Source organism: Chlorella variabilis (assembly GCF_000147415.1).
Source record: "Chlorella variabilis unplaced genomic scaffold CHLNCscaffold_9, whole genome shotgun sequence".
NCBI lineage: Eukaryota > Viridiplantae > Chlorophyta > Trebouxiophyceae > Chlorellales > Chlorellaceae > Chlorella > Chlorella variabilis.
In genome coordinates this window covers 1235460-1260200 of record NW_005435079.1, presented here as the reverse complement: position 1 = coordinate 1260200, position 24741 = coordinate 1235460, and the positions used below count along the sequence as shown (strand labels likewise).

Sequence of the window (24741 nt, the reverse complement as noted above, 5' to 3'; positions counted from 1 at the left end):
CGGTACCGCGGCCAGGGCACCGACCTGTCCAAGGTGCCGCAGTACAAGCGCCACGACAGCGACAGCGGCAGCGCGGAGGTGCAGATTGCGCGGCTGTCTGCCCGCGTGCTCCAGCTGACGGAGCACCTGGCGGAGCACAAGAAGGACTTCTCCACGCGCCGCGGCCTGCTCACCGTGCTCAGCAAGCGCAAGCAGATGCTGCTTTACCTGCAGGTGGGGGCCGCAGCCCGCTGCTGGTGCTGCCGCACGAGCCAGGGATGAGCAGTGTTGCCTGTTTTGCGTTTCGCGTTGAGACTGCCTACTGCCCGCAATTCTGCGCTGCGCTGTTGTGCTGCCGGATGGACATGCGGAAGGGCAGCGGTGGGGAGCTGGCCGCATGCCCGCGCGCCGCCAGCCGCGCCGGCTGCTCACCCCCCATGCCCGGCTGCCACTGCGCCTGCCGTTTGCTGGTGGCTGCCCCGCCCCTCACGCTCCCGCCGCCCCTCACGCATGCCTGCCCTGCAGCGCACCGACCGGCCCAAGTATGAGCAGCTACTGGCAGAGCTCAACATCCGCCCTCTGAAGAACGAGATCAGGGCCCGTGCCTGAGTACGGCGCCTCTTGAAGGCACACGGCCCTGTAGCCACGGCCCTGCACCAGCCCGGTCGCCGCCTCGTCTCCCCCTTTCGCTCCCATAACCCTCCCCTTGCCTCCCTGCAATTTTCACCCGCCTGCCTCCGTGCATGTAAATGAGCACAGACGCACGCACGGTTGATGCCCGCCAGCGGGCGGCGGCCTGCCGGGCGCTGTCTTTGAGCCATGGTGATGCAAGATGCAAGGAGCTGCCTGTGAGGGGCTGCCGGCTGTCGCCACACGCCACTGCGCTGGCCAGTTGATGGGGGCCCCGCGTGGCCAGATCCACTGAAACAGCCCTGGTACATCAAACACCGCTAAGGTTACACGGTGCCTCCAGGTCCAATTGTCGGAAGGAAGCCCAGCGGGCTCGCAGCCGCGGGGCGCCAGCTCAGCCGCCGTTGGACTCGCCGCCGCTGGCGCCGCCGCCGGCCGCCCGCTGCCGCCGCTCATACAGCTTGGCCACCCAAGGCGCCATCGCCACATCATCTGGCCTCCGCACAGTCTGGGCATAGTGGTCGCTCCACTGGGCCCGCAGGGGAGGCGCCATCGCCCCGTGCCGCAGCGGCTGCCAGCCTTGCGCCGCCCAGGCGCCCTGCGGGCGCTGCTGCGGCTGCTGCAAGCCTGGGGTGGGATGCTGCTGCTGCTGCTGCTGCTGCTGCAAGCCTGCGAGGGGCTGCTGCTGCTGCGCGCCCACCTGCGGCGCGACATCCGCCGCCGCGCCGTCGCCTGCCGCCATCTCCGCCGCCGCTACCGCCGCACCCCCATTTGCTGCTGCCGCCGCCGCCGCCCCTGCCGGCACCAGCCCCTTGTACACCTCCAGCGGTAGCCAGCGGGCGGCTACCGGGTCCTCCCTCGCCGCCGCCATGCTGGCCCCAAAGCCCACCGTCGCCAGGCGGCGGCGGCGCTCCAGCGGGGAACACAGCGGCGCCTGGATGTACCGCACGCCTTCCACCTCGGCATCCCAGCCAAAGTGTGTGTGCCCCACCAGGCACAGGTCCGGTCGAAGCGCCGCCAGGCGCGCCGCCAGCGGCGCCGAGCCAACCGCCTTGGCCAGGCCTGCGAGGCGGGCACACGGCGGGTTGCATGGCAGCGGCGGCGGCGGCGGGGTGCTGCCACCCTGCAACGCTGCCTGCTGCTCCCGTGGGCGCACCCGGCCCTTGTGTGCCCGGCGCCGCATGCCTCATGCGCATGCAACCAACGGCATGCCCCGATTACAGGTGCTGGTGCTGCTGTGAATGCTGTGCATTACCTGGGTAATACAGGTAGCGCTTCTCGGGCAGCAGAGCCTGCGGGCAGAGAGGGGGGCGTATGACGCTGAGCGTGCGGGGCATGGCGCCAGACGGGTGATGCTGGGGGCACGGGCGGCGGTGTGTGCCGCGCCGGCACGAGCGAGATGCACAGCGGAGGGCGCCTGCCCGACGCCTCTATCGCCTAACTCATTCACTGGATTGTCTGTAGAAGAGGCAATTCACTGAATATTGTCTGTAGAAGAGACGATTCGCTGAATAACCTCTCCACAGACGATCCAGTGAATCGTCTCTTCAGTCCGACGATAAGGTTGAGTACCACCTTGCCTGGTGCGGCAGGAAGTGGGCGAGGGCGATGACGTCGCACTGGTGCCGCGTGGCGATGAGCTGGCGCCAGGCGGGCGTGTCGTTCATGCCGTCAAACCACCGCGCCAGCTCCACAGACCCCGCACTGTCGCCGCCTGCAGCGTGGCACGCCAGCAGGCAGCCATGCAGGCAGGCAGGGGTCCGTGCCAGGCTGCTGAGCGGCGCCAGCGGAGCGATGCCCAAGGGCTGGGCAGCGCCACCTGGCGTGACGGCTGCGCGCCCGTCGCCCCACACGGCCAAAGGCGGCTGCCACAGCGCAGCGCGGCGCGGCCCATCGGCGTAGAAGCACAGCGTTGCGGCAGCCCACCCACCAGGCACGCTGCGCGGCCAGCGGCAGGCTCCATAGTCGGCGATGGTCCAAGCTGAGGCGGGGGGCACCCCTGGGATGTCTGGCTCGCAGTCGAAGCTCTTGTGATGCCAGCTGCGGGCGGTTTAGGGAGTTGGAGGCAGGGGCAGGGAGGGGTCAGGCCAGGAAGGCAGGCAGGGCTGGATGCGGGAGCAGACAAGGAGGCACGCATGGGCAACAGCAGGCGGGACTGGCGAATGCAGGCTCCCAGCCAGCCATGCACAAGCAGGGCCAGTTTGCTGGTGGCAGGGCGGCGCGGCCGGCCAGCAGCACCTGAACAGCGGCGCCAGCCACAGGTTGCCCAGGCGGCGCGGCTGCGTGTGCACCCCCAGGCGCTGGCACAGCTCCAGCACCCGCGCCAGCTTGGCCCGGGAATCCATCAGGCCGCTGGCGCTGCACCGTGGCAGGGCATGGTATGGCATGCCTCGTGGGTGCGGGGCAGCCAAGCTCCCCTCCGTCCCCAGCCCCCAAACAGCCCGCCTCAAGCCCCCTGCCCTGCCCCTGCTCCTGCCCCTGCCCCTGCCGCTGCCGCTGCTGCTGCCCGTGCTGCTGCTGACCCAAAGCGATGCGCCCACCCACCGGTCCTTCTCCCGTATCCACAGCTCGTGGTTGCCGGGGGTGTAGAAGACGGCGGCGAATTTGGAGGCCAGGCAGCCCAGAGCCTGCTCCAGCGCCCCCAGCTCATCAGACACATCGCCAGACACAGCCAGCACATCGTGCCTGCACGGCGGCCAGCACAGCACGGGGCAAGGCAAGCCAGCACGCGACACATGACAGGCCAAGCGGGCGAGGGTGTGCGGCGCAAGGCAAGCAGCACCATGCATGCTTTGGAGCCAGGCGGCACGGCAGGCAGCAGGCTGGGCAGCAGTGGGCAGGCAGCAGTGGGCAGGCAGCGCAGCAGCGACGAGAATCGGCGCCTGGATCAGCAGCATGCATGCTGCCCACCTGAAAGCCTGGCCGTCCAGGCGCTCGCACCAGGCCATGTTTTCGGCGTAATCCACGTGCAGGTCTGTGACAGCCAGCACCCTGCAACACAAAGCCAGCAGAGGAGGGACAGTTGGTGATGCTCACATCGGGGCAAGGCAAGCAGGCTCGGTCTGGGCAGGATGCTGGGAGGAGAGCAGGCAGCCAGCCGAAGGGAGCCCAGGGGACTGACCTCAAGAGCTGCTGCTGCCGCTGCTGCTGCCCTCCGGGTTCTACCCCCAATGACACATCAAGTGTTGCCTGGCTTGAGGCCCTGGCAGGCACTCGCCGCCGCCTGGCGCGAGGAGGGCGTGCGGTTGCCGACAGCGGGTCACCACCACCGCCTGATCCAGCATCGCGGCAGGGTCCTAGCCAAGATATAGACGTGTGTAACAACATGAGAGCGATTGAGGAGCGCCTCCAGAGCGCCTGCGCAGGTTGGTGGCGCCGGGACGAGCCCAGGCCAGTTCAACTGCCCACCGCGACGCTTGTGGAGTCAAACAAAGGCGGCGATTTCGTGAGTATGCCTGCCGCTGGTCTGCCGGCCGCTGACCAGTTGTCGCCTCACCCGCCGCCGCCCAGCTGGCGCGGGTTGCCAGCACACGGGTGGCACAACATGTTGCCTCGGCTCCCGGCTATGGCTGGAGATGCGGGGGCAATGGTAAAATAACTCTGAGGGCTAAGCGCGACCAAAGGACGAACTATGAGATAGTGCCTGCCCGAATCTTCCTGCTTGGCGGTGCCGGGAGACAGCCCGCTGCGCCATTCACAGCCAATCCGCTGTGCAGCACCGCCTCACACAGCTTGCACCGCCTCACACAGCTTGCTATCGGAAGATCTCACAGACACATCTTACACACATCTTACACACAGATGACAAGCGGGGGGGGGGGGGGGGGGGGGGGGGGGCACATGAGACGCTGAATGGCAGCGAGCGCCGACGTTAGGCAGCGGGCACCCTTTGCAGGGCACCCAACGCTGTCGAAAGGCGCTGGGGGTCAGGGGGTCAGAAAAGCGGGATGAGGGGGGCCTGAGAGTGCCTGAGGCACATCCAGAGGAGCGACCGTGCCCAGCCGGTGCTAGGTAGTTGAAGGCGGGCAGGTGCAGCACGCTGGGTGGAGGTCCAGCACGTGGGCGCATTGACGGGTGCGCGGTGCGCAGGCATGTGGCACCAACGCCAAGCCAGCAGAGGGAAGCCAACATCAAGTTGAAAAGTTGCCCGCGCAATTGCGCTGGCTGCAGGGATGCAGCCCCATGTGGGGAAGGCGGGACGGCGGTGGTGTGCCGCCAGCGAAGAGACAGCAGGAAGAGGGACACTTTTGAGTTCCAGCAAAGTGCTGGGCAGAGAAACTGTTTTTGATTTAGGGTTTAACATTTCAGAGTGGAGAGAGAGAATATGGAAAATGGGACGAGGGACCAGTCTGCTGGCACCTACCGGAGCGGGAGGGGGGATCCGCCTAGCTGACTAGAGCGCCACTACTGGCGGCGTTGAAAGAGAGCCTAAAAGAAGAGAGCCTAAAAGAAATGCAGAAAAGCCTAGTGGTGCCTGGCTACGAGAAAGCTAAGTGCATACATCCTATCACATGCTGTAGGGCCCAGTGGACTGATGAAAACAGTGGGCAGGGTGTGCGGCGGACTAACTGCCTGGTGAGGTAGCTGCCTAGCGGTACTGGCGATGCTGGGGGGTCAGAAAACTTGGTTCTGGTTCCTAGCCGGGTGTCCTAACGAATCGTAAGCCTAGTGGATGGCATTTCAATTTATTGTGATTGTTTTTGGGGGTTGGGTTTGAGATGAGTAGCCTAGCGGCTAGCCGCAAAGCGGCCAGCAGTTGGCGGCGGCAGCCGGCGGCGGGCCCCTGCCGTGCATCAGTTGTCGAAGGCCACCTTCCACTCGCACAGGGTCTTGTAGGTGCCCTCACCGTCCAGGCCTGCAGGTCAGAGGGGCAGCGGCGGCGGTTTAGCGGGCAGCTTGCCAGCTGGCGCTGCGGGCGGTGCGGGCGGGCGGGTGCCCCCGGGCCCTCGGCTCCCCCCACGCTGAACACCCACCCCAGCCTGCTGCTGCTGCTGCTGGCAAGCTCCGCTGCTGGCTTCTTCCTGCTCTGCACCTGCCGCGCTGGAGGAGGCTAGCCTGCTGCACCCTCTCTGCTGCAGGAGCCTCACCCAGCTTGAGGGTCCTGTGGGAGCCATAGCAGGAGTAGTCGATCTTGCCCTGGGCCATCACGTAGGGGGCCACGCCCTGCGGAAGGGAAGGAGGTAGGGAATAGTGAAGAGGGAAAAAAAAGAGTCGCAGGTTTCCAGTAGAAAGGGGCCCGCAACAACAGGCAGCCCCCGGCAAGGTGCCAGTGAGGTGATGGGCTGAGCGCGGGGCAGCGGCGCGGCGCTGCCGCATGCACTGATGCACCCTGCTGCCTCCCCACCTCCGCATGGCTGTCCCAGGCCTGCCGGCAAGGCATTCCCCTTCCCCCACACACATGCACACACGCACACACCTTGGGCCAGGTCTGGATGCAGCCGTTGAGGTACCAGAAGCGCATCTCCTGGATACCGCCCTGGCAGTGGTACTTGCCCTTCAGGCGGTGCGGCATCTCCACCTGCACGGCAGGCGCATGCCGGCACAAGAAGATGAGCAGACAGGGGCAAGGGTGCCACCAGCGCACGCTCCACCGCCGACGGTGGGCGGCTGCGAGGCGGTGACGCAGGGTGGGTGGGGTGCGAGATGGGAGAGCAGACCCCTTGAAGGTGGTGGGCGAGCCAAGACAGGCATGGTGTGGATAGAGGCGAGGTGCAGCTGCCGGCCTGCGCCAGCGGGAGGCGGGCGCGGACGCAGCTAGGGCTGCCCCTCACCTCGGCGAACTGCTTGAGCAGGAAGGCGGTGAGCAGGTCCTGGTCCTTGCGGGTGGCCTTGCGGTAGCCGGCGGGGCACTGCAGCGGGCGCATGTTGCCCGGGGTGGTGGTGTGCCAGCCCCTGCGTGGAAGGTGGGCAGGCCGACGGGCGAATTGGTGTGGTGTCAGGCTGAGGCGACAGTGGTGTCAGGCTGAGGCGGCGGCCTGCACCGAAGAAAGCAAAGGCTGCGCTGCCACACCGCCCCGCTGGCTCCGCCTCCACGCCTCCCCTCCCTCCTGCTCACCACTTTGCCAGCTTGGGGTCGTACGCCTTGCGGCACTTCTTGGGGGTGGTGTCCACGGTCATGTAGGTGGTGTCAGATGCGCCGCCCTTGCAGGGGCTGTTGAACGAGACGCGGAAGACGGCGGCGTCGCTCGAGCGGGTGGCGCAGACAGTCTCCACGTCTGTGGCATGGGCAGGCCGGGGGAAGGAAGCGGGGCCGTTGATGAGGTGGCGTGGTGAGCTGGGCGGAGGCGGGACGCGGCCCAGAGGGCAGGAGGGGGCGGCGGTAGCGGGCCATGGCAGGGCGGGAGGGGGCGGCGACAAGCTTGGCAATTGCAGGGCAGCAGGGCGGATCATCCTGCCGCCAGAGCCACGACAGGCGCTGCCATCGGCCCAAGGCGCTCACCGATGCCAAACGCGTCAGGCTCGGTGATCAGGGCGGGCAGATGGTTGCAGACCTCTTGGCCGTGAGTCAAGAAGCTCTGCAGGCCGATGGCACGCAGGCTCCTGCGCAGAGCAGCAGAGGCCTGGCGGAAGCCAGGAGGGCATTTGTGATCAGCCTGAACCGCGGCAGCCGCGGCCAGCAGGAGGAGGAGGGCCAGGGCACGCATGGTTGGCTGATCGAGGTGTGGGGGAAGGTGCTGATCACCAGCAGGGAGCCCCGAACAGGCGTGGAGGGGGTAACTGATGATAGGAATGCCACGGATTGGTGGGCTGGTGGCTTTTATAGCGCTGCCTCATCATCAACACGTTTTGCCAGGCTGGCGCCGCCAGTTGTCGTCAGGCAGGGTCAGGTGGGCTGCATTCAGGACGGCCCACGCAGGCCTGTCTTCCCCGCCACGCCCCCAGACTAATTGGGTTCCCAATAAATGTATCACGATCAGTGCAACAGGAGGTGCAGTCGAGCTCCCTGCTGCGCCTCCTGCCTGCGGGCGGCCAGCCAGGCGAGCACGCCACACCTTGCTCGCCCTTCCGCTGCCTTGCCTGCTGCCAAGACGAGATCACGAGGGACATCCATCCCGCAACCATCGGGCTACATCACCGTAACATCCTGCAGCTCTGTGGCGTCGGCAGCTCGCCTGCCCCGTGCAGCTGGGTGGCATGACGTCACCGCCAGCGGGCGCGCCGCCGGGCCGTGCACGGATGCAAGCACCTGGTGCCCAGGCGCCCTGTCCCCTGTGCGATCTGTGCTGCTGCGTGCCCTCTTGCTGTCGTGCTCCAACGCCAACGGACGGCTTCTCGTTGGTCGACCGCCTCCCGCCCCACACGCTCCCTGCACAGCCCGCCACTCCCTCGGCGCTATGTAGTGAGTGCTGCTGCTGGGTGGCCCATTGCAGCCCAGCTGCCAGCTGATGGGCGCTCCCTCGGCGCCCGCGAATGAGGCTGCTCATTGCTGCAGCTGTTCGGTATTTGATGCTGGCCCCGAGCCATTGAAGCAGCCGACGTTGCTTCCGAAGGCGCCTGCCAACGCGCCAGCCCACGCGCCCGCCGTTGCCGCCGCCCTCCCGCCTGTGCCCTGCAGCCCGTTTGACAGCGTGGGCGGCAGGATAGCCTTGGGCCTGGGCGCCGCCAGCGGCCCCGGCTGGTTCATCACCCTCGCCCTGGGCGCCGTGCGGGATCCGCAGTGGCAGCAGTTCCTGCAGCTGCTGCTCCTCTTCTGGTGCGCGCCCCGCCGCGGCAGTTAGCGGCAGCTGCACTGTGCTGCACGGAGGTGGTGTGCATAGGGTGTTGCATGGTGTGGTGCGTGTACGTTGGTGGCGAGCAGACGCCTTTTCCCAGCATGTTGGCTTGGTGCCGTTGAGGCTGCACGGCTGTCTGCACGGCTGGTTGGCTGTCCGCTCCAGCGAACCCCCTCTGCTGCGCCTACACAGGCTGATCTTCGTGGGCAAGACCACCCTGTTCTATGTGCGCCAGCTGCGTGCCGAGAACGCGGCGGCGGCGGCAGAGCGGCGGCAGCGCGATGCGGCGGCACCCGCAGCCGACAGCAGCGGCGGGGGCGAGCGGGCGACGCGGCGGCGGCGCACGCGGCGAGACTGAGCACTCGGCACTGCACCTGACTGCACTTACCGCCTCCCTGTGTAACCAGCCAATAAACCAAACGGCAGAGAAGGGTCTTACACCGGCGCTGGGAAAAGCAGCCAGGTGTCCAGAAGAGAAGTTTTGGTTCTACGGGGTGAAAAATGGGTGTGGTACGAACGCGTCAAGGGCGGTGGGCCCACGGGAAAGCAGGGGAAGCAAGCAAAGCGAGTCATGAAGTCGGTCGGCCGGTGGGCAGGCGGCGCTGAGACGTTGAGGGGCACTGTCGCTGCGTGTCTAGTCGGTACGGGGCCCAGCTGGCGCCACAGAGCTGGGCCCAAGCGGCTGCATCTCGGCAGCCGCTGGCGGCGGCGCAGCTGCGTCAGGCATGTCTGCGTCTGCCGCAGGCGGCGGGGCGGCGGCCACCGCGACGGGCGGTACTGCTGGTGCTGCTGCCGGCTCGGGCGCGGCCACCGCTGCTGCCGCGGCTGCTGCTGCCGCCGCTGCTGCTGCTGCTGCGGCGGCTGCTGCTGCTGCTGCTGCCGCTGCTGCTGCTGCTGGGTCCGCAGCAGGCTCTGTAGCTGGCTCTACTGCCATTGCTGCGGTGATTGGCTCCTGTGCGGGTTCTGCAGCTGGAGGCTCTATTGCGGGCGTTGCAGCTGCTGGCTCCATCGACGGCTGTGCTGCTGGAGGCTCCAGCGCCGGTGCTGTTACACTGACAGCAGCAGCAGGCGCAGGCGCAGGCGGTATTGGCGCCGGCTCCGGCGCTGCGGGCGCCCCTGCAGTTGCTGCGGCCGCAGCTGTGGTGTCTGCGTCGGGATGCGGCGCCTCCGCAGCGGGTGCCGGAGGCAGGGCGGCAGGCTCTGCGGGAGGCGCATCGGGCATCTCAGTGTCTTCTTTACGCTGCGGAACCTCAAGCGCTGCTGTGGGCTGCAGAACCTGCTGCTGCTGCTGCGGGGCAGCCTGCGGCGCGGCCGGCTCCACCGCCGCGTCCTGCTGCGGCTGCGCGGCTGCCTGGGCAGCAGGCGTGCTGGCGTCAGCGCCATCGGCCGCAGGAGGCGGTGCCGCCTTGACCTCCTGCTGCTGCGGTGGCGGCTGCTGCTGCGCCGCTGCCAGCGCTGCGGCTTCCGCCCGCAGAAGCAGGGTGCGCGGGCTCTCAAGCTTGCCTGCCGCCTGCTGCTCCTGCTGCTTCTGCGGGGAGGCTCCCGCCGCCGCCGCCGCCATTGCGCCGGCTGCAGCCGCCGCCTGCTGCTGCAGCGCGCTCTGCAGCAACGCGGCGGCCCCGTGCAGCGGCGGGCTGCCCGGCTGCTGCTGCTGCATCAGCAGCGGGGACGTCGCGGCCCCGGCCAGGACGGGCAGGCCGGTCGGGCGAGCCAGCCCCTGCTGCAAGCCTTGGTGGAGGGACTGCAGCAGCGCGGGCGGCAGGGCGGCTGCCTGCTGCTGCGCCGCCGCCTGCTGCTGGAAGTGGTGGAGCTGCAGCATGGCCTGAAGCTGCATGGCAGCTGCGGGACCGCGCTGCGCCAGCGCCGCCAGTGCGGGGTTGTGCTGCACCAAGCGCTGCAGCTGCTCCATGCCGGCGGCGGCCGCGGCGGGCAGGAAGGTGGCCGCGGCCTGGCCGCCCGCCGCGCGCTGCTGCGCCGCCTGCGCCGCCGCCGCCGCCTGCGCCTGCAGCAGCACGGCGGCCAGGCCGGCCGGCGGCGCGGCCGCCGCGGCCGCCGCCTGCTGCTGCTCCAGCTGCGCTTGCAGCAAGCCAGGCGGCGGCGGCGCACCCGCGGGGCTGGCAGCCGCCGCCGCGCCGCCCGCACCGGGCTGCTGCTGTTGAGACGCCGCTGCCGCCACTGCCGCCGACGGCTGCAGGCCAAACATCGAATACACGGCCGCCATCTGCTGCTGCTGCTGCGCCTGCTGCAGCTGTGGCGCGGCGGCCGCCGCCAGCGCCGCCTGCGCTGGATTGGTGAGCAGCTCCGCCATCTGCTGCTGGTAGCGCTGCATCCATTCCACTGCGGCAGCCACATACTGTTGCTGCTGCTGCTGCTGGCCCTGCAGCTGGGGCAGGCCAAAGAGGGCCAGGTGCGGCGGCAGGCCGGCGGCGCCGGCGCCCGCCGCCGCGCCGCCCGGCACGGCGCCGGACGCGTGCTTGGCGGAGGTGCCGGCCCTGCCGCCGCGGCTGCCGCCCTCGCCGTCGGCTGCGCCAGGGAGCAGCGGCAGGGGTGAGGCGCTGCCCCACAATCAGGCTTCCAACCCTCCCACCAAGCCTACATTACGGTGCGTACAAGTACCGCAAGCAAGCAAGCATAAGAAAGCGCCGAAGCGAGGCCGCCCGCCCGCCACACCCACCTTTGCGTTTGCGCCCTCCGCCGCGCCGCCCCTGCGCCTGCGGCTGCGGCACCGGCATCGGCGGTGGCAGCTGGGCGGGCGGCAGCAGGTGGAAGGCGCCGCCGGCCGCGGGCCGCGCGGCCGGCACCGCCGTCGCCGCCGCCGCCGCGGGCAGCGGCGCCAGCGGCTGGGCGGCGGCGGTGGGCAGCGGCGGCGTGGAGGCCAGGTCTGCGGGACCGTGCGTGACCAGCAACTTCTTGGCAGCTCCCACCATCCCCATCAGCTGCTGCATGTGCCCCGGGTGCTGTACCAGCTGTGCAGGGTCCCGCAGCAACTCCCGCAGCTCCTCCGCCCGCTGCGGGCTGCCCGCAAACTCAAACAGCAGGCCGCCTGCGCAGGGGCGGGGCCAGCAGGCAGGCCAGGTCGACAGGCGGGATGGGTTGTCGGCGACTCCGGACAAGACGCAAAGAAGGCACACGGGAGAGCAGCAATGAGCAGGGAGAGCAGCATCGTAAGGGAACCCAGCCAGGAGCGGCAGCGGGGGCGGAGACGGGCACATACCTGGCTGGAGCAGCAGCTGCAGCTTCTCCAGCTCCTCCCGCGGCAGCAGGGTGGCGGCAGCAGCGCCAGCCGCCTCGGGCAGCGGCTGGGCCGCCTCCTGCCGCGCCGGCCCGCCTGCCGCGGCGCCGCGCGGGGCGCCCGCCGCGAGCCCCGCCTCCGCCGCGGGCGCAACGCCCGCGGCCTTGTCGCCTGGTGCCAGGCTGGCGGCTGCCTCTGCGTCTGGCGGCAGCAGGCTGGCGGCTGCCTCTGCGTCTGGCGGCAGCAGGCTGGCGGGCGGCGCGGGGGGGCCGTCCACGGCGGCAATCACCGCCGCGCAGGCAGCTGAGGCGACGGCGCCGCCCCAGTTTGGCTCCCCCGGCGTGCCCAGCACCGCGGCGGCCGCCGCCAGCGCAGCCGCCTGCAGCGCCGCCTCCTGCTCCTGCCGGTGCAGCTGGTCCAGCAGCGGCGCCCAGGCCTGGAGGCTGGGCAGGCCCGCGGCGGCCGCCGTGGCGCCGCCGCCCGCCCCCTCCTCGCCGAGCCCCGCCGCCGCCCGCTCAGCCATGATGCCATCCAGCCCCAGCCGCTCCCGGTGTCGGCTCCAGTACAGGCGGCAGGCGGCCACGGTCTTGTTGCCCACAAACTGGGAAATGGCCTGCGTCAAAGCAACGGGAGGCGCGCGCCGCGAGGCGTCAGGCGGCGTGCCGTCAGCAAACGTGGCGCGCAGGCGCCCAAGCAGGCGGCCGCAGGCAGCCAGCCAGCCAGGCCGTGCCTGCCCCCTTGCGTCGTGCACCCAAACCTAGGCCGAAGCGGGGGAGCGTCGCCACGCTGGCGCTGCCACGCTGGCGCCGCCATGCTGGCGCCGCCGCCCACCTTCAGGTCCCGCCCAAACAGGCGCACCGCCTGGCAGAAGCGGGAATCCAGGTCGCCGTCCCCGCTCTTCCGCCCTCCCAGCGTGCTGCCCAGCCCCAGCCCCAGCCCAGCCATGTCAGTCCCCGGGGCGGCGCCAAAGGGGGCGGAGAATGCGCTGGCGCTCGCCGCGGTGGCGGAGCTGGCGGCGTGCGGCGTGGTGGCGGGTGTCAGCCCCGCGGCCGCCGCCGCCGCCGCCGCCACGCTGTCGGCGGCCGCCAGCGCTGCCGCGGCCTGCATGGCGCCCGCTGAGCCGCCGATGAGGGACGGAGGCAGCGCCGCGGGGCCCACCGCGCCGGCCAGCATGCCGGCGGGGGCCGGCAGGGGCATGGGGGGCATGGAGGCAAAGGTGGGGAGGTCCAGCGGCGGCAGCTCCATGGGAAGCTGGTCCAGCGCGGGCACAGATCCGGTACTGCCCAGCGCGGTGGGCGCGGTACGGGCGCGCCGCATCACAGCTGCCGTCGCCTCCTCTGCAAAGGTCAAGAGGGGGAGGGACAGGAGGATAGAGGGGTCATAGGATGGAGCAGGGAACTGGCGGTGGGACTGAGGGGGCAGCGGGACGCCGCAAACGGAGCGGCAGCACGGGCAGGCTGCTGTGGCTGTGCTGGCGCAGCAGCAGGCGGGGTGGGTGCCCCAACCGCGGGCAGCACCGGCGCCAGCGCCTTCCAGCTGGACTGCGGCAGCCGCCGCGCGAGCAGGCAACGGCCCACAGCGGCAGGAGCGGGTGCGGCGCACCGATCTCGGCGTAGAGAGGCTCCACGCGGGGCCGCTGCTGCCGCACGCCGCGCCGCGCCTGGCTGCTGCAGGCGCAGGGGTGGTGGCAAAGGGATCAGGGGGCAGCGTGGGGTGATGGGGTGACTGACCTCTCGCCGCCATGACCACAAGCACTGCTGATCGCTGCCAAGCTGCGCACCCCATCTGCCCCCCCACAGCTCACCCTGCCGCCAAGGAGGCATCCTGGCTGACGGCTTGCAGAGCGGGCAGCCCGCCTGGCGCGCCACCTGGCGCCACGGCTGGCGCATCCGGGAAGCATGCCGCCGCCGCTCCGGTGAAGAACTCGATGGGGGCGGCTGCCAGCGGCCCGGTGCCAGCATCCAGCAGCATAGAGCGGCTGCGGCTGCGTGCGGGGCGCTGCAGCACAGGGTGGGGAGGCCGGGGGCGCGCGGCAGAGGTGAGTATGGGGCAGCATGCCACGGCGCCGAGCACGACACAACCACAGGAATGGGAAGACAGCGCAGGCGGCCGGGGCGCAGGGTTGGAAAAGGCAGACGGGTGTGGTGGAGCGCCGCGCCGCCGCCGCACCTCGCCGCCGTTGAGCCCGCTGCCGCGGCTGTTGCTGCGCCCCAGGCCCGTGCCGCCGCCGGGGCGGTGCGCCTCCTCCTCCTGCCGCTGGTGCGCCACCTCCAGGTCTGCAACCAGGCTGTGGCCGCCCATGCCCATGAAGTTGCCAAAGCCGCGCAGGCTCTTGTTGCTCTCCGTCTGCGGGCATGTGCGGGCGCGCGTGCGGGGTGTGGATGCGTGCAGGAGGTAGTTGGGGGCGTGGCGCTGTGGCGTGTGACGCTGCCGGCGAGGCGACAGCAAGGCGTGTGCGGCTGGGGGCTATGGGGACGCCGGCAGCTGGACCCCATGCACCGGGGTCGCCAGGCGGAGCCACGCCACACGGGCAGGCCGGCGCCGGGGCAGGGGCGGCAGCCCGAGGCCAGGCCAGCCGCCGCACCTGCTCTCGGCGCTTGCGCAGCAGGTACTTGCGCCGCGTCTGGGAGAACTCGTCGGTACGCTGTACCGCATAGTACAGCCGCACCACCTCCTCCACCGTGCGGCCGGGCAGGAAGGTGGCGATGCGCGGGAAGTCCTGCAGGGCAGCACGCCGTGCAAAGTTGGTTGTGTGGGTGTGTGGGCGTGTGTGGGGGGACAGTTGCGAATGCGTGCACGTGCGATGCGGCGGTGGCGCAGGAACAGAGACAGAGAGCACGCACGCATGTGTGAGTGTGCGTGTGCACATCACACAGCGCAGCGCAGCGCAGCAGGCCCCACCTTGTGGTGAGCCAGGAACTTGTCGGCAAACACCTTGCGCTCCCCCTCAGTCCAGGGACGCACAAACCAGGCGGCCTCGTCGTCCTCCTCGGGGTCGCCAACCAGCCGGTTGCGGTCCTCGTACGCCTCCCAGCGGGCCTGGCGTGGAGGCGGCAGCTCCATGCGGGGCAGCTGCGGGGAAGGCGCGGGGAGGCGGGGCGCCGGGCAGGGGGGTGTAGGCGGGCAGGGTGGTGTGGCGAAGGTGGTGAGGGACCACACACACACACACACACACACACACACACACATGGAGCAGCACCGCACTGCCCCCAATGGTTCCCATGCGCCATGCAGTACTGCCTCGTGTTGTACTGCACCATGTACCTCGGTGTAGTGCTTCACCAGCTCGATGGCCTGCAGCGTGGCGATGGCCTGCTTCTCCTCGTAGTCGCTGCGGATGTAGTCGCCGCTGCACGCCCAGCAGCAGGGGGAGGCGGAAGGAGGTGTGTGTGGTTTGCGTGTGGTGGTGATGGGGTGTGGGGAGTGGGGGGTGAGGCGAAAAACGCGGGGAGCGAGCAGGTGCCGAGGAGAGGGGCGGATGGACAGGTTAAGTGCACCTACTTTCTTGGGAGGGGAGGGGTGAGCGCACCTGCGGCCGCGGCTGGTGCTGCGCCCTAGGGTGGGCGACATGGGCTGGAACTGGGCGACGCCAATCGAGCCCTGGCGGTGCGCCGCCATGGCGGCCGCTGCGGCGGCGGGGAGCGCAGGGCGAGGGCGGGGGAGGGTGAGGCGACAGTGCGTGAGGGAGGCAGGAGGGGGTTCCACTGGAGGGCGAGAGCAGAGACAGGCTTGCGGGTGCCCGCTCTCCTCCCCTCCCAAACACATATGGCACACCAACCCGCAGCGCCCGCTCACCCAGCTGCTGCTGCTCCTGCAGCATGGCCTGGCGCCGCTGCTCTGCAGCGCGGTACTGCTCGTACCGCACCCTGTACTGCACCGCCAGCTCCACATGCTTGCGCAGCAGGGAGCCAAACTCGCGGTGCAGCACCTTCTGCACGCCCACCCGCGTCCTGCGAGCAGGCAGGCGGAAGCAGCCAGGGGCAGCGGCAAGCAGCGCTGTCAGCGTCCGCAGCAGCAAGGCACCCAGCGCAGCACAGAGCATACGACGAGGGTTAGAGGACACGGGCGTGCTGGCAGGGGGATGTGTTGCCAAATGATTGGCTGGAAGCCCTGCCTGCCTTCACTCACTTGCAGTACGATTCCAGGTTGCGGCGGTACTGCGGCAGCTGCGTAAGCTCCTCGAATGCCAGTACCGTGGAAGGCACCTGGAAGCTGCTGAGGTCAGCAGGCTTGGCATTGAGCAGCGCAGCCACCGCGCCGGTCGCCTTGCCGACGCCGCCACGCCCGGCCTTGCTGCCGCCATTGCTGCAGCTGGCGGCGGCCGCTGCGGCGCCGGTGCCTGCCACGCCCACGGCTGGCGCGTTGGGGCTGCCAGCGGGCACCAGCAGCGCGTCGGGCACAGCGGGCGCCAGTGAGGCGTGAGCCTGCACCGCCTGCTGCTGCGCCTGGCGCAGCACATCCACGACCGTGGTTTCTGCCGCCACGGCGCCCACCGCGGCCGCCAGCGCGCGCAGCGCCAGGCGCTGCCGCGGCGGCAGCGCCTGCTCCCAGGCGTCGCGCCCGGCGCACGCCTTCTCCTCCTGCCGCTCCTTCTTGCGCCCGCGCCGCCCCTTGCCGCGCCCCTTGCGCCGCTGCCCGCCCCACTCCTCCTCAGAATCCTCCGCCTGAGGCTCCCACACCTCCCACTCCTCCACCACAGCAAAGGCTGCCTCCCGCTTGATCCCCACCACCCCCGCCTGGCCCCAGGCAGCCAGGGCCTCGACAGACGTCGCGCCCGCCACAGCGCGGCCGCCGCCGCGGCCGCCGCCGCCCTCCTTGCGGCGCCGCCGCCGCGCAGCAGCCGGCGCCACCTCATCCTCCGACTCCTCGCTCTCAGAGAGCTCCACGTCAGACACGTCGCTGCCGGTGTCGGCCGCCGCAGCGGCGGGGCGCTTGGGCGGCTTGGACTGGAGCTTGTCCAGAGCCTGGGACAAGGCAGGGCAAGGGGCAGACATGGTGAGCGGGAAGGGCAAGGGGCAGACAGGGTGACCGGGCAGGGCAGAAGGCAAACAAGCATGATGAGCAGCCAGGAGACAAGCATGGTGAGCAGCCGGGAGCCGGCAGGGAGACGCAGGCGAGGCGCCGGGTATAGGACTGAGGCCAGCAGCACTCGCGACAGGCAGGCAGGGCAGGCACGGCTGCAGGCCGGCGAAGAAAGCAGTACAGTATGCGGCGGAAAGCAGTACAGTGCGGTACGGGCAAGCCCACCTTGGCGATGTGCGCCTCGCGCTGCTGCAGGCGACCCTGGTCGGCGCGGCTTCCCTGGAGCTGCTGCTGCACCTGCGCCAGCTCCTGATCCAGTGACTCGATGACCCCCAGGATCGACAGCTTCGCGGCAGCCGCCCCAGCAGGCGCAGCGGCAGCGGCGGGAGCGGCTGCTACGGGGGTCGCCGCAGCCGCCGCCGCCGCCGCCGCCGCCGCCGCCGCCGCCGGCGAGCCCGTGACGGCCTTGGACAGAGGGCTGGCGCCGGCTGGCTTGCAGCCTGGCGGCGCGGCTGCGGGGGCCTTGGCACCGGCTGCTGGCGAGGCGCCTGCGGGCGCCACATCCACAGCCATAGGCGAGCCCGCTGCCGGCAGGCCGTTGGGTGCCGCGGGCTCCTGCTGCTGCTGCTCTTCTTGCTTCACCCGCGGCTGCCGTGGCTGCTGCTGCGCCTGCTTGGGCACACCGGCTGCCCCACCTGCCTCAACCTTCACACCAGGGCTGGCCGGCGGCGGCGGCACCGGCGCCGCCTCCTGCTGCTGCTCGGCGGCCCCGGGGGCCTGCTCCGAGTTGCCAGGCCCGGCTGGCAGTGCCGCGGGTGGCTGCGGAGCAGCGGCTGCCGCGCCCAGTGCCGTAGACCCAGCCTGGTGCTGCTGCTGCTGCTGCTGCTGCTGTGCTGCGGCTGGCGCTGCGGCTGGCGCTGCGGCAGGTGGCGCCCCGGGAGAGGATGCATCGTCTGCCAGCTGAGCTGGAAGCGCCACGTCAGCGGCGTCGGCCGTCTGCTGCGACGCGGGCGGCGGCGCTGCGGGCGGCAGGCCTGAGGACATCGGGGAGAGGGGAGGAGAGGTGGAGCCATCCTTGGCGGCAGCGGCAGCGGCAGCTGGCACCGGCGGCGACGCTGCTTGCGTGGCCGCGGCTGCTGGCGCCGCGAGGGTCGGCTCCGCCACCGGGATGCCAGCTGGCAGCGTGGCCAGCCTGCTGGCATCTGTAGGTGACAGGTCCAGCTCCCTCGCCTGCGGCTGCGGCTGCTTGCTGCGGCGGCCGGGCCCCGCGGGTGCCTCGGCGCTGCCCGGCGGGCTGCGCGTGGGCGGCTGGAACTCCTCCCGCGGCAGGCTGGCGCTGCGCCTGCGGCGCTGCCCCTCGCCGCCGCCCTCAGCCCGCGCCGGCCTGCCCCTGTCCTTGTCGCGCGGCCGGGGGCTGCTGCCGCTGCTGCGCGGCGCGCGCGACGGGCTGCCGTGCCGGCTGCGGCTGGCGCTGCCGCCGCTGCCGCGCCGCTCGCGCGCCTGCTCGTGGCTGCCGCTGCGCTGGCGGCGGGGAGGGCTGGCGCTGCGCGGCCGCCGCTGCTCCTTGCCGCTGCCCTGCTTGCTCAGCAAGGTGTCGAAGCCGGGGGGGGGACGGAAGTCGGCAGCCGGTGGCGGCCCCATGTGGCCACGCACAGGCGGCCTGTCTGGCGGAGGGCGGTCGCCAAAGCCAAAGCCGCCTGCAGCAGGCCGGCCAGCGGGAGGTGCACGGTGGCGTCACAGCACTTTTCTGGCGCCAGCTCATGCACGCGCGGCAGGCAGCACACACAGCAGGCGCCCTACACAGCCGGGTGCCACACTGCAGGCTGTGACACAGCAGGCTGCGCTGGCTGCCGCATGGCAAGCGGCGCCAGCCACACCCAACCAGTTCGGGGCAGCTGCGCTCACCCCGGCCGCGGCCAGAGGGCCCTCCAAAGTGCCGTGGCGGCCCGCCGTCGAACCGGACACCCTCGTAGCGCCCTCCGCCGTCGCCAAACCGCCCCCTGCCTCCTCCGCCGCCCATGGGAGGCGGCAGCCTGCCAAAGCGGCCGCCGTCGAGCTGCGGCGGGTACGGTGGCGGCGGCCCGAAGCGATCGCCCCCGCGGTCGCGGTCTCGCTCCTCCCCAAACCGCCCCCGCTTGCTGCCAGGGTAAGGCGGCTCCCAGGCATCCTGGCTGCCACCGCCCCGGTCCAGCCCGCTGCCCGGCTGGCGCCCCAGGCTGCCACCAGCCTCAGGCGAGGGGCCGCCCCCGGTGCGCTCACGCTGCAGCAGAAGGCAACAGAGCGCAGGGCGGGAGTTGATGGCTGGTGAGGAGCTTGATACAGGCACAGCACCCACCACAGCTTGCCACCCACAGAAGATGCAGGAGCACCCAGCCAGTGTGCCGTGGCAGGCGCGCCCACACACCTTGGCTCCCCGCTCGCGGTCCCGGAAGCTGCCCCCGCCATGGTCGTGGCCTCTATCCTGCAGGACCAGGGGCACAGACAGGCTCGCCGGCGGCTCGGCAGCTGCAGGAGGCAGACTGAATGCCCGGCCACCGCTGGGCGGCGGGCCGCTCCCGCCCCGACGGAGCCTCCGACGGGCCCAACCTGGAGCGCTGCAGGGGCCCGCGCGCGCTTACGGCCCCTTTGATTGGTTCCCCAGCACGTACCCCGCGAGAAAAGGCGCCCTGCTCGCTCATCCCGCCTTGCTCAGCGCTCAGCGGGGCCGCGCCTGACGCGACTCATGGGATCATAGCGGGCTCTTGGGACGACTGCACGTTCAGTGAGGCGCGTGGGGCACGTTGTTGCCAAGAGTACACGACTCTGCTTGCTGATTGCGTCGCCTTTTGGTCGGGCCTGCCCTCCACATGAAATGGACGCAGGTGCCTGTCACCGTGGAGGGGCGCTAGGTCGCTTTGAAGGGAGCACGAGAGGGGCGCCACGTGGCCTGCATGGGTTCAAGAAAGGCGCCCGCTGCGCTCATGTGCCCCCCTCCGACAGTCTCCTAGAGATGGACATCACGTTGGAAGCGGGTGCCAGCCTGTGAAGCCAACTCTAGGCCGCCGAGGGATTCGCTGGCCGCAGCTCTTTTGGCCCCTGGAGTTACCCGCAACGCACCTGCAGGGCGTCAGAAGCGGCCAGGGCGGGCTGCACCCCGCAGCGCAAGTGGGCGCTCTCTCCCGCCTCCGCCCGCCCCCGCCCTCCCGCCGTCGCCATTGCTAACAACCCTGGTGCGTGGCGCAGGCGGCGTGCTGAGGAGTCCAGGCCGCCGCCATGAGCGGCCGCAAGAACAAGATCGCCTACTTTTACGACAGTGAGTGGCTCGCCGCCGGCGTCACCTGCCCGCAGTCCTCCCCACCTGCGGACACCAGCGACGCTGGTTTTTGCTCTCCCTCAGCACCCAGCACCCGCCTGCCTCACCTGCAGATGACTACACGGGATACTACTACGGGCCAGACCATCCCATGAAGCCGCAGCGCATCGCCATGACGCACCAGCTGGTGCTGGGCTACGGCCTGCACAAGCACCTGGACGTTTATGTGAGGCCTTCTTCAGCGTGGCACGAACCAGCTAGGCAGCTGGACGCTGCGTGTAGCAGCCCGAAGGCAGCCTGAAGCACCCCGGCCTGCGCAGCTGCGGCCTGCGGGACGCACCCTGCCGTGCATCCCGTCCGCCGCCTGGCCGCTCGCCTGCCTTTCGGCCTACCCTCGCCCACCGCCGCCGCCGCTGCCGCCGCCCTCCTGCCTGCAGCGCCCGCGGCTGGCCCAGTACGATGAGCTGACTGCCTTCCACTCAGAGGAGTTCATCGATATGCTGCGCAGCACCACTCCAGAGATGCAGGCAAGGCGGCGGGCCCAGGGGCAGGCGCTGCACAGCATGCACAGCATGCACAGCATGCTCGTGCGCCACGCACGCTTCCCTTGGGACGCCAGTCTGCCTGCCTGCCCGCTGCCCGGCCTGCGCTCAGAGCCCTGCCCTTCTTGTGCCGCCCTGCCTGCGCCGCGTGCCTGGCGCCCTCTGTGCCTGCCCGCCTCCCCTGCTCTGTGCCTGCCCCGCCCCTAATGCCTGCCCCTGCTTGCTGTCACTGATTGTTTTTCTTCTCCCTCTGCCTGCAGAAGGCCAAGTGGGACAGCTACCTACGGTGGGGCATCGAGTACGACTGCCCCATCTTCCACGGCCTCTTCAAGTTCTGCAGGCAATACGCGGCGGCCAGCATCGGTGCGCGGCAGCGGCAGGCAGTATGCGGCGCGCGGCAGCCGCTGCAGCCGCCGGCCGCAGCAGCCCAGGGTTTTGCGGCCGGCAATCCCACATCCAGGGGCCCCTGCCTGCAACCCTCCTCGTGCCCCTTCCCATCCCGCTTGCAGACGGAGCCTACAAGCTCAACCATGGGCAGGCAGACATAGCCATCAACTGGGCAGGGGGACTACACCACGCCAAGAAGGCGGAGGCATCGGGTGGGTGCCTGCCACCCCGCCTGCCACCCCGCCTGCCTACCTGCAACGTGGTTCGCCACCACCCCCACCCATTTCCACCCCCATTTGGCCGGCCGCTTGCACCTACAGTGCATGCACACTGTCATCGCGCCTCGCTGCACCGCGCGTGCCTCGCACCTTGCCCTTGCCGCAACGCGTGAACCTCCTGTACCTCCTGTACCTCCTGTACCGCAGGCTTCTGCTACATCAACGACTGCGTGCTGGGCATCCTGGAGCTGCTGAAGCACAACCCGCGGGTGCTGTACATTGACATCGACATCCACCACGGCGACGGCGTGGAGGAGGCCTTCTACACCACAGACAGGTGGCCGGGCGTGAGCGTGGGCGTGGGGGTAGTTGTGGGCGCATTCCGGGGTGCAGTGTGTGTGTGTGTCTGTGTGTGTGTGTGCTTTGGACGCCGGGGTGGGTTCTGCTTCTGTTTATTTTGGCCATCACGGGCTTCGCCTGCTGCCCCGCCTGCTGACGTGATGCCTGCCGACCCTGCCGATCTGCTCCTGCCCCTCCCATGTGCAGAGTGATGTGCGTGAGCTTCCACCTGAAACAGGAGTGGGGCGGGCAGCCCTTCTTCCCCGGTACGGGAGCGCTGGAGGAGATTGGAGAGTACCAGGTGGGTGGCGGTACTGCGCCGGTGGTAGCTGCTGCCACTCACGTACCACTAAAGCCCGCGTCGCGTGCGTCGGTTTTGCATGAAGGGTTGGCCAGCTGCTGCCTACGCTGGCGCCAACGCCCGCTGCGCCTGCCGTGCAGGGCAAAGGGTACAGCCTGAACGTGCCGCTGGTGCAAGGCATCGACACGGAGCAGTACCTGGGCCTGTTCAAGCCTATCATTAGGTGTGGCGAGGGTCTGGTGGGGGTGCAGCACTGGGGCAGGATCAGGGTGGTGGCTGCCGTGCTTCCGCCTGCTGGCTGGCTGCCCTGCGGCCGCTTTGGCCTGTGCTTCATGCCCGTCGTGCGCCCTGTGCGTCCCCACCTGCTGCAGCAAAGTGATGGAGGTGTTCCAGCCGGGAGCCATCGTGCTGCAGTGCGGTGCGTGGACCCCGCCTTGCCTGCAGCTGCGCCACGCTTCCGCCCACCTGGCTGCCTGCCTCCCTTGCCCACCCATGCTGCTGCCCTGCCTTGCCCGCCCATGCTCCGTCCCCCCGCCTGCGCTGCGATCCGCTTGCCTCCCTATCTCTGCTCAGTGCCCCCCTCCGGCCCATCCCGCCCGCTCACCCACGCACCCGCTTGCCCATCCTGCAGGCGCCGACTCGCTGGTGGGCGACAGGCTGGGCATGTTCAACCTGACTCTGGAGGGGCATGCAGAGGCGGTGCGCTATGTCAAGTCCTTTGGCCTACCCATCCTGGTGAGCTGGCTGGCTGGCGGTGTGTGGCTGTGTGTGGCTAGCTGTGTGTGGCTGGCTGTGTGTGGCTGGCGGGTGTGCCTGTGTCCAGAGGGAGTGTGCGGCATGGAGGCAGCCCAGCTGCTCATCAGCCCAGCACCGGGTGCAAGGCATGCACGTGTTGACGGGCCGCGGCGCGGCTGCGTGCGGCAGGTGCTGGGCGGCGGCGGCTACACCAAGACGACAGTAGCGCGGGCCTGGACGCTAGAGACGGGTGTGCTGCTGCTGCTGCTGCTGCTGCACACCTGCGGGAAGCTCGCCTGCCAACATGCCCGCCCTCCCGCCGTCATGCCCCATGCCCCATGGACCCTCCCTGCCCTCCTGCCCCGTGCCCCACACCCGGCACACGCACACCACGCCGTGTCGCCTTCCCCCTCCCGCCGCCCGCAGCCGTGCTGTGCGAGCAGGAGGTGGAGGATGCGCTGCCGCAGCAGATGTACCTCGATTACTTCTCCCCAGAGTACCGCCTGCACTACAACCGACGACCGGTGGGCATCCGTGTGGCCGTACCGCCTGCAGTACCGCACAGAAGCAGGAGGCGCTGCCCGGCCTCGGTGCCGCCCTGGCGCCGGGGGAGCCTCACCTGAGTTGATTCCCCAGCCTCGTGTTCCGGCTGCTCCCCCGCCTCCCCGCAGACCTGGCCCAACCAGAACAAGAAGGAGGAGGTGGAGCGCATCAAGACCACGCTGCTGCAGCAGCTGCAGCAGCTGCAGGGGGCGCCAGGTGCGGCGCGCTGGCTGTGGAAGCTGCATGGCAGGCCAGCTGCCGCTCCCTGCATCTGCTCACGCCTGCTGGTCCCCTGCGTTTGACGCCGCTGTCAAGCCACTGCCCCATCAGCTGCGTGGCAGGCGCTGCGGGCCGACCGCCACCGCGGCCCGCTGCCCTGCCGCAGGGTTTGCGATGCGGGAGCGTCCGCCCGACGCCCTGCTGCCGGAATTTGCGGCAGAAGATGAGGACCAGGTGGGCAGGGGGCGAGGCTCTGTCATGCAGTGCAGCCTGCATGTGGCTGGATGCAGATGCCCCGGCGGGGCTGGGGGCTGTCCAGCCCGCGTTTGCCTCCCTGCCCGTACATCACAACAACGACGACCCGACCACACCGCCCCTGCCCGCAGGTGCACAGCCGGCTCAAGGGCTACGTCAAGATGCACTTTGAGCACAACCTGAAGTGTGTGGAGAAGGGGCTGATCGACCCCTACAACGCATGAGCCCGCCTGCTTACCATGAGAGCTATCCTGGAGCCTTGACTGGCCACAGCCTGGTGCGCCAATTGAGCAGCCCGACCGAAATGCAGTGTATCTTTCCTGACACGCTAGTAGCTGCTAGGCTAGGTGTGTGTCGTGCGTGCCATCTGCCTGCTTTGCTCCGCCCCTCTTTGGTTGTTTCTGCAAACCAGCTCTGTAGTGGCTTTACATATGCACTGCCTGTTGCACAATACACATTCGTTCGTTAACACGCACTTGCACACAATAAAAACGCAGCTGGCTGGAGCACAGTCAGCCACCAGGCATGGTCTCTGTGCAGCGCAGGCCGTGCCAGCTGCGCCCTCAAAATTGACGTCTGGATTGGATAGGCGGGCTGGACTGCTCAGGGCTGCTGGACGGCGCTGGTGACGACCGCCCCGCCGGTGCACACCTTGTTGGCCCCGGGGGTCGGGGACTCGCACACCACCTGGGGCCCGCTGCCAGCTGCAGCCAGTATGGGCATGGGCAGGCAGGGGCAGCATGCTTAAACAGATGGTGCGCCACTGGCAGCTGCAAAAGATGCTGAGCAGGGTGGCTGGGGCTGCCGCCGCCGCACCCCCTCTGGATCCGGCTCACTCTGGCAGCATTCAGAGGAGGAGGAGCAGCCCTCGCCGGGGTTCTTGCATGGCGCGTTTGGCGGCGGCGCGGTATCGGGGCAGGACACGGGGCTCATGGCATCCAAATTGAAGTAACCCTGGCCGCATGGGAAACACGAACATCTTTGCTTTGAGGGCCTGGCTGGAGTGGTTCGGCTGGAAGCTGGAGGGCTTGGCTGGAACAGGAAGCGACCCGCTCCCCCCCACTTCCACTATCACCTCTGTGCCATCCAGGCCGCCAGTCTCGACCTGCAGGCAGCAGACCAATGCAAGCGAGCTCGCTGATGGGGGGAGGCAGGGAATTGCCACCAATGGCGGCCAGAGGGGCAGGGCAGCGTCGCCCTGCATCTCAGCTGGGGTTGTCTGGTGCTGACGCGGCCCTGAGCGTACCGTGCCCTCAGCCCAATTGTAGCACTCGCGCTCGGGGGAGCCGTCGAATCTGACAATGTCGCCCTCCTGGATGCTCCCCTTGGCTCCAG

At 69.7% G+C, this 24741-nt stretch overlaps 4 protein-coding genes across 4 annotated transcripts; 2 read left to right on the top strand and 2 right to left on the bottom strand.

Annotated features, from left to right (window-relative positions):
* Nucleotides 1-63: 63 nt before the first annotated feature.
* CHLNCDRAFT_15570 (hypothetical protein) lies at nucleotides 64-567 on the top strand (the record flags this gene model as incomplete). The annotated part of the gene is made up of 2 exons (XM_005848103.1): nucleotides 64-213; nucleotides 505-567. Coding segments are annotated over 2 exons (213 nt in total), but the record flags the coding sequence as incomplete, so codon positions are not given.
* A 436-nt stretch (nucleotides 568-1003) lies between these two features.
* On the bottom strand, nucleotides 1004-3893 carry CHLNCDRAFT_145539 (hypothetical protein; the record flags this gene model as incomplete). Its single annotated transcript, XM_005847940.1, has 8 exons — nucleotides 1004-1671; nucleotides 1865-1901; nucleotides 2223-2323; nucleotides 2540-2649; nucleotides 2848-2967; nucleotides 3154-3294; nucleotides 3520-3600; nucleotides 3823-3893. 8 exons carry the CDS (start codon nucleotides 3891-3893, stop codon nucleotides 1004-1006), a joined length of 1329 nt encoding a protein of 442 aa, XP_005848002.1.
* Nucleotides 3894-9368: 5475 nt separating this feature from the next.
* On the bottom strand, nucleotides 9369-19253 carry CHLNCDRAFT_57787 (hypothetical protein; the record flags this gene model as incomplete). The annotated part of the gene is made up of 18 exons (XM_005847939.1): nucleotides 9369-9467; nucleotides 9598-10844; nucleotides 10996-11364; nucleotides 11536-12166; nucleotides 12385-12890; nucleotides 13156-13220; nucleotides 13358-13551; nucleotides 13723-13899; nucleotides 14138-14272; nucleotides 14455-14625; nucleotides 14818-14902; nucleotides 15083-15179; nucleotides 15349-15503; nucleotides 15682-16517; nucleotides 16801-18272; nucleotides 18481-18835; nucleotides 18980-19036; nucleotides 19224-19253. The coding sequence occupies 18 exons, from the start codon at nucleotides 19251-19253 to the stop codon at nucleotides 9369-9371; spliced, it is 6681 nt and encodes a 2226-aa protein (XP_005848001.1).
* Nucleotides 19254-19827: 574 nt separating this feature from the next.
* CHLNCDRAFT_145535 (hypothetical protein) lies at nucleotides 19828-23630 on the top strand (the record flags this gene model as incomplete). The annotated part of the gene is made up of 15 exons (XM_005848102.1): nucleotides 19828-19867; nucleotides 19981-20093; nucleotides 20305-20454; nucleotides 20670-20772; nucleotides 20919-21008; nucleotides 21222-21351; nucleotides 21561-21654; nucleotides 21795-21877; nucleotides 22026-22072; nucleotides 22286-22389; nucleotides 22579-22639; nucleotides 22816-22913; nucleotides 23061-23148; nucleotides 23318-23385; nucleotides 23538-23630. 15 exons carry the CDS (start codon nucleotides 19828-19830, stop codon nucleotides 23628-23630), a joined length of 1362 nt encoding a protein of 453 aa, XP_005848164.1.
* Between the last annotated feature and the right edge of the window lie 1111 nt (nucleotides 23631-24741).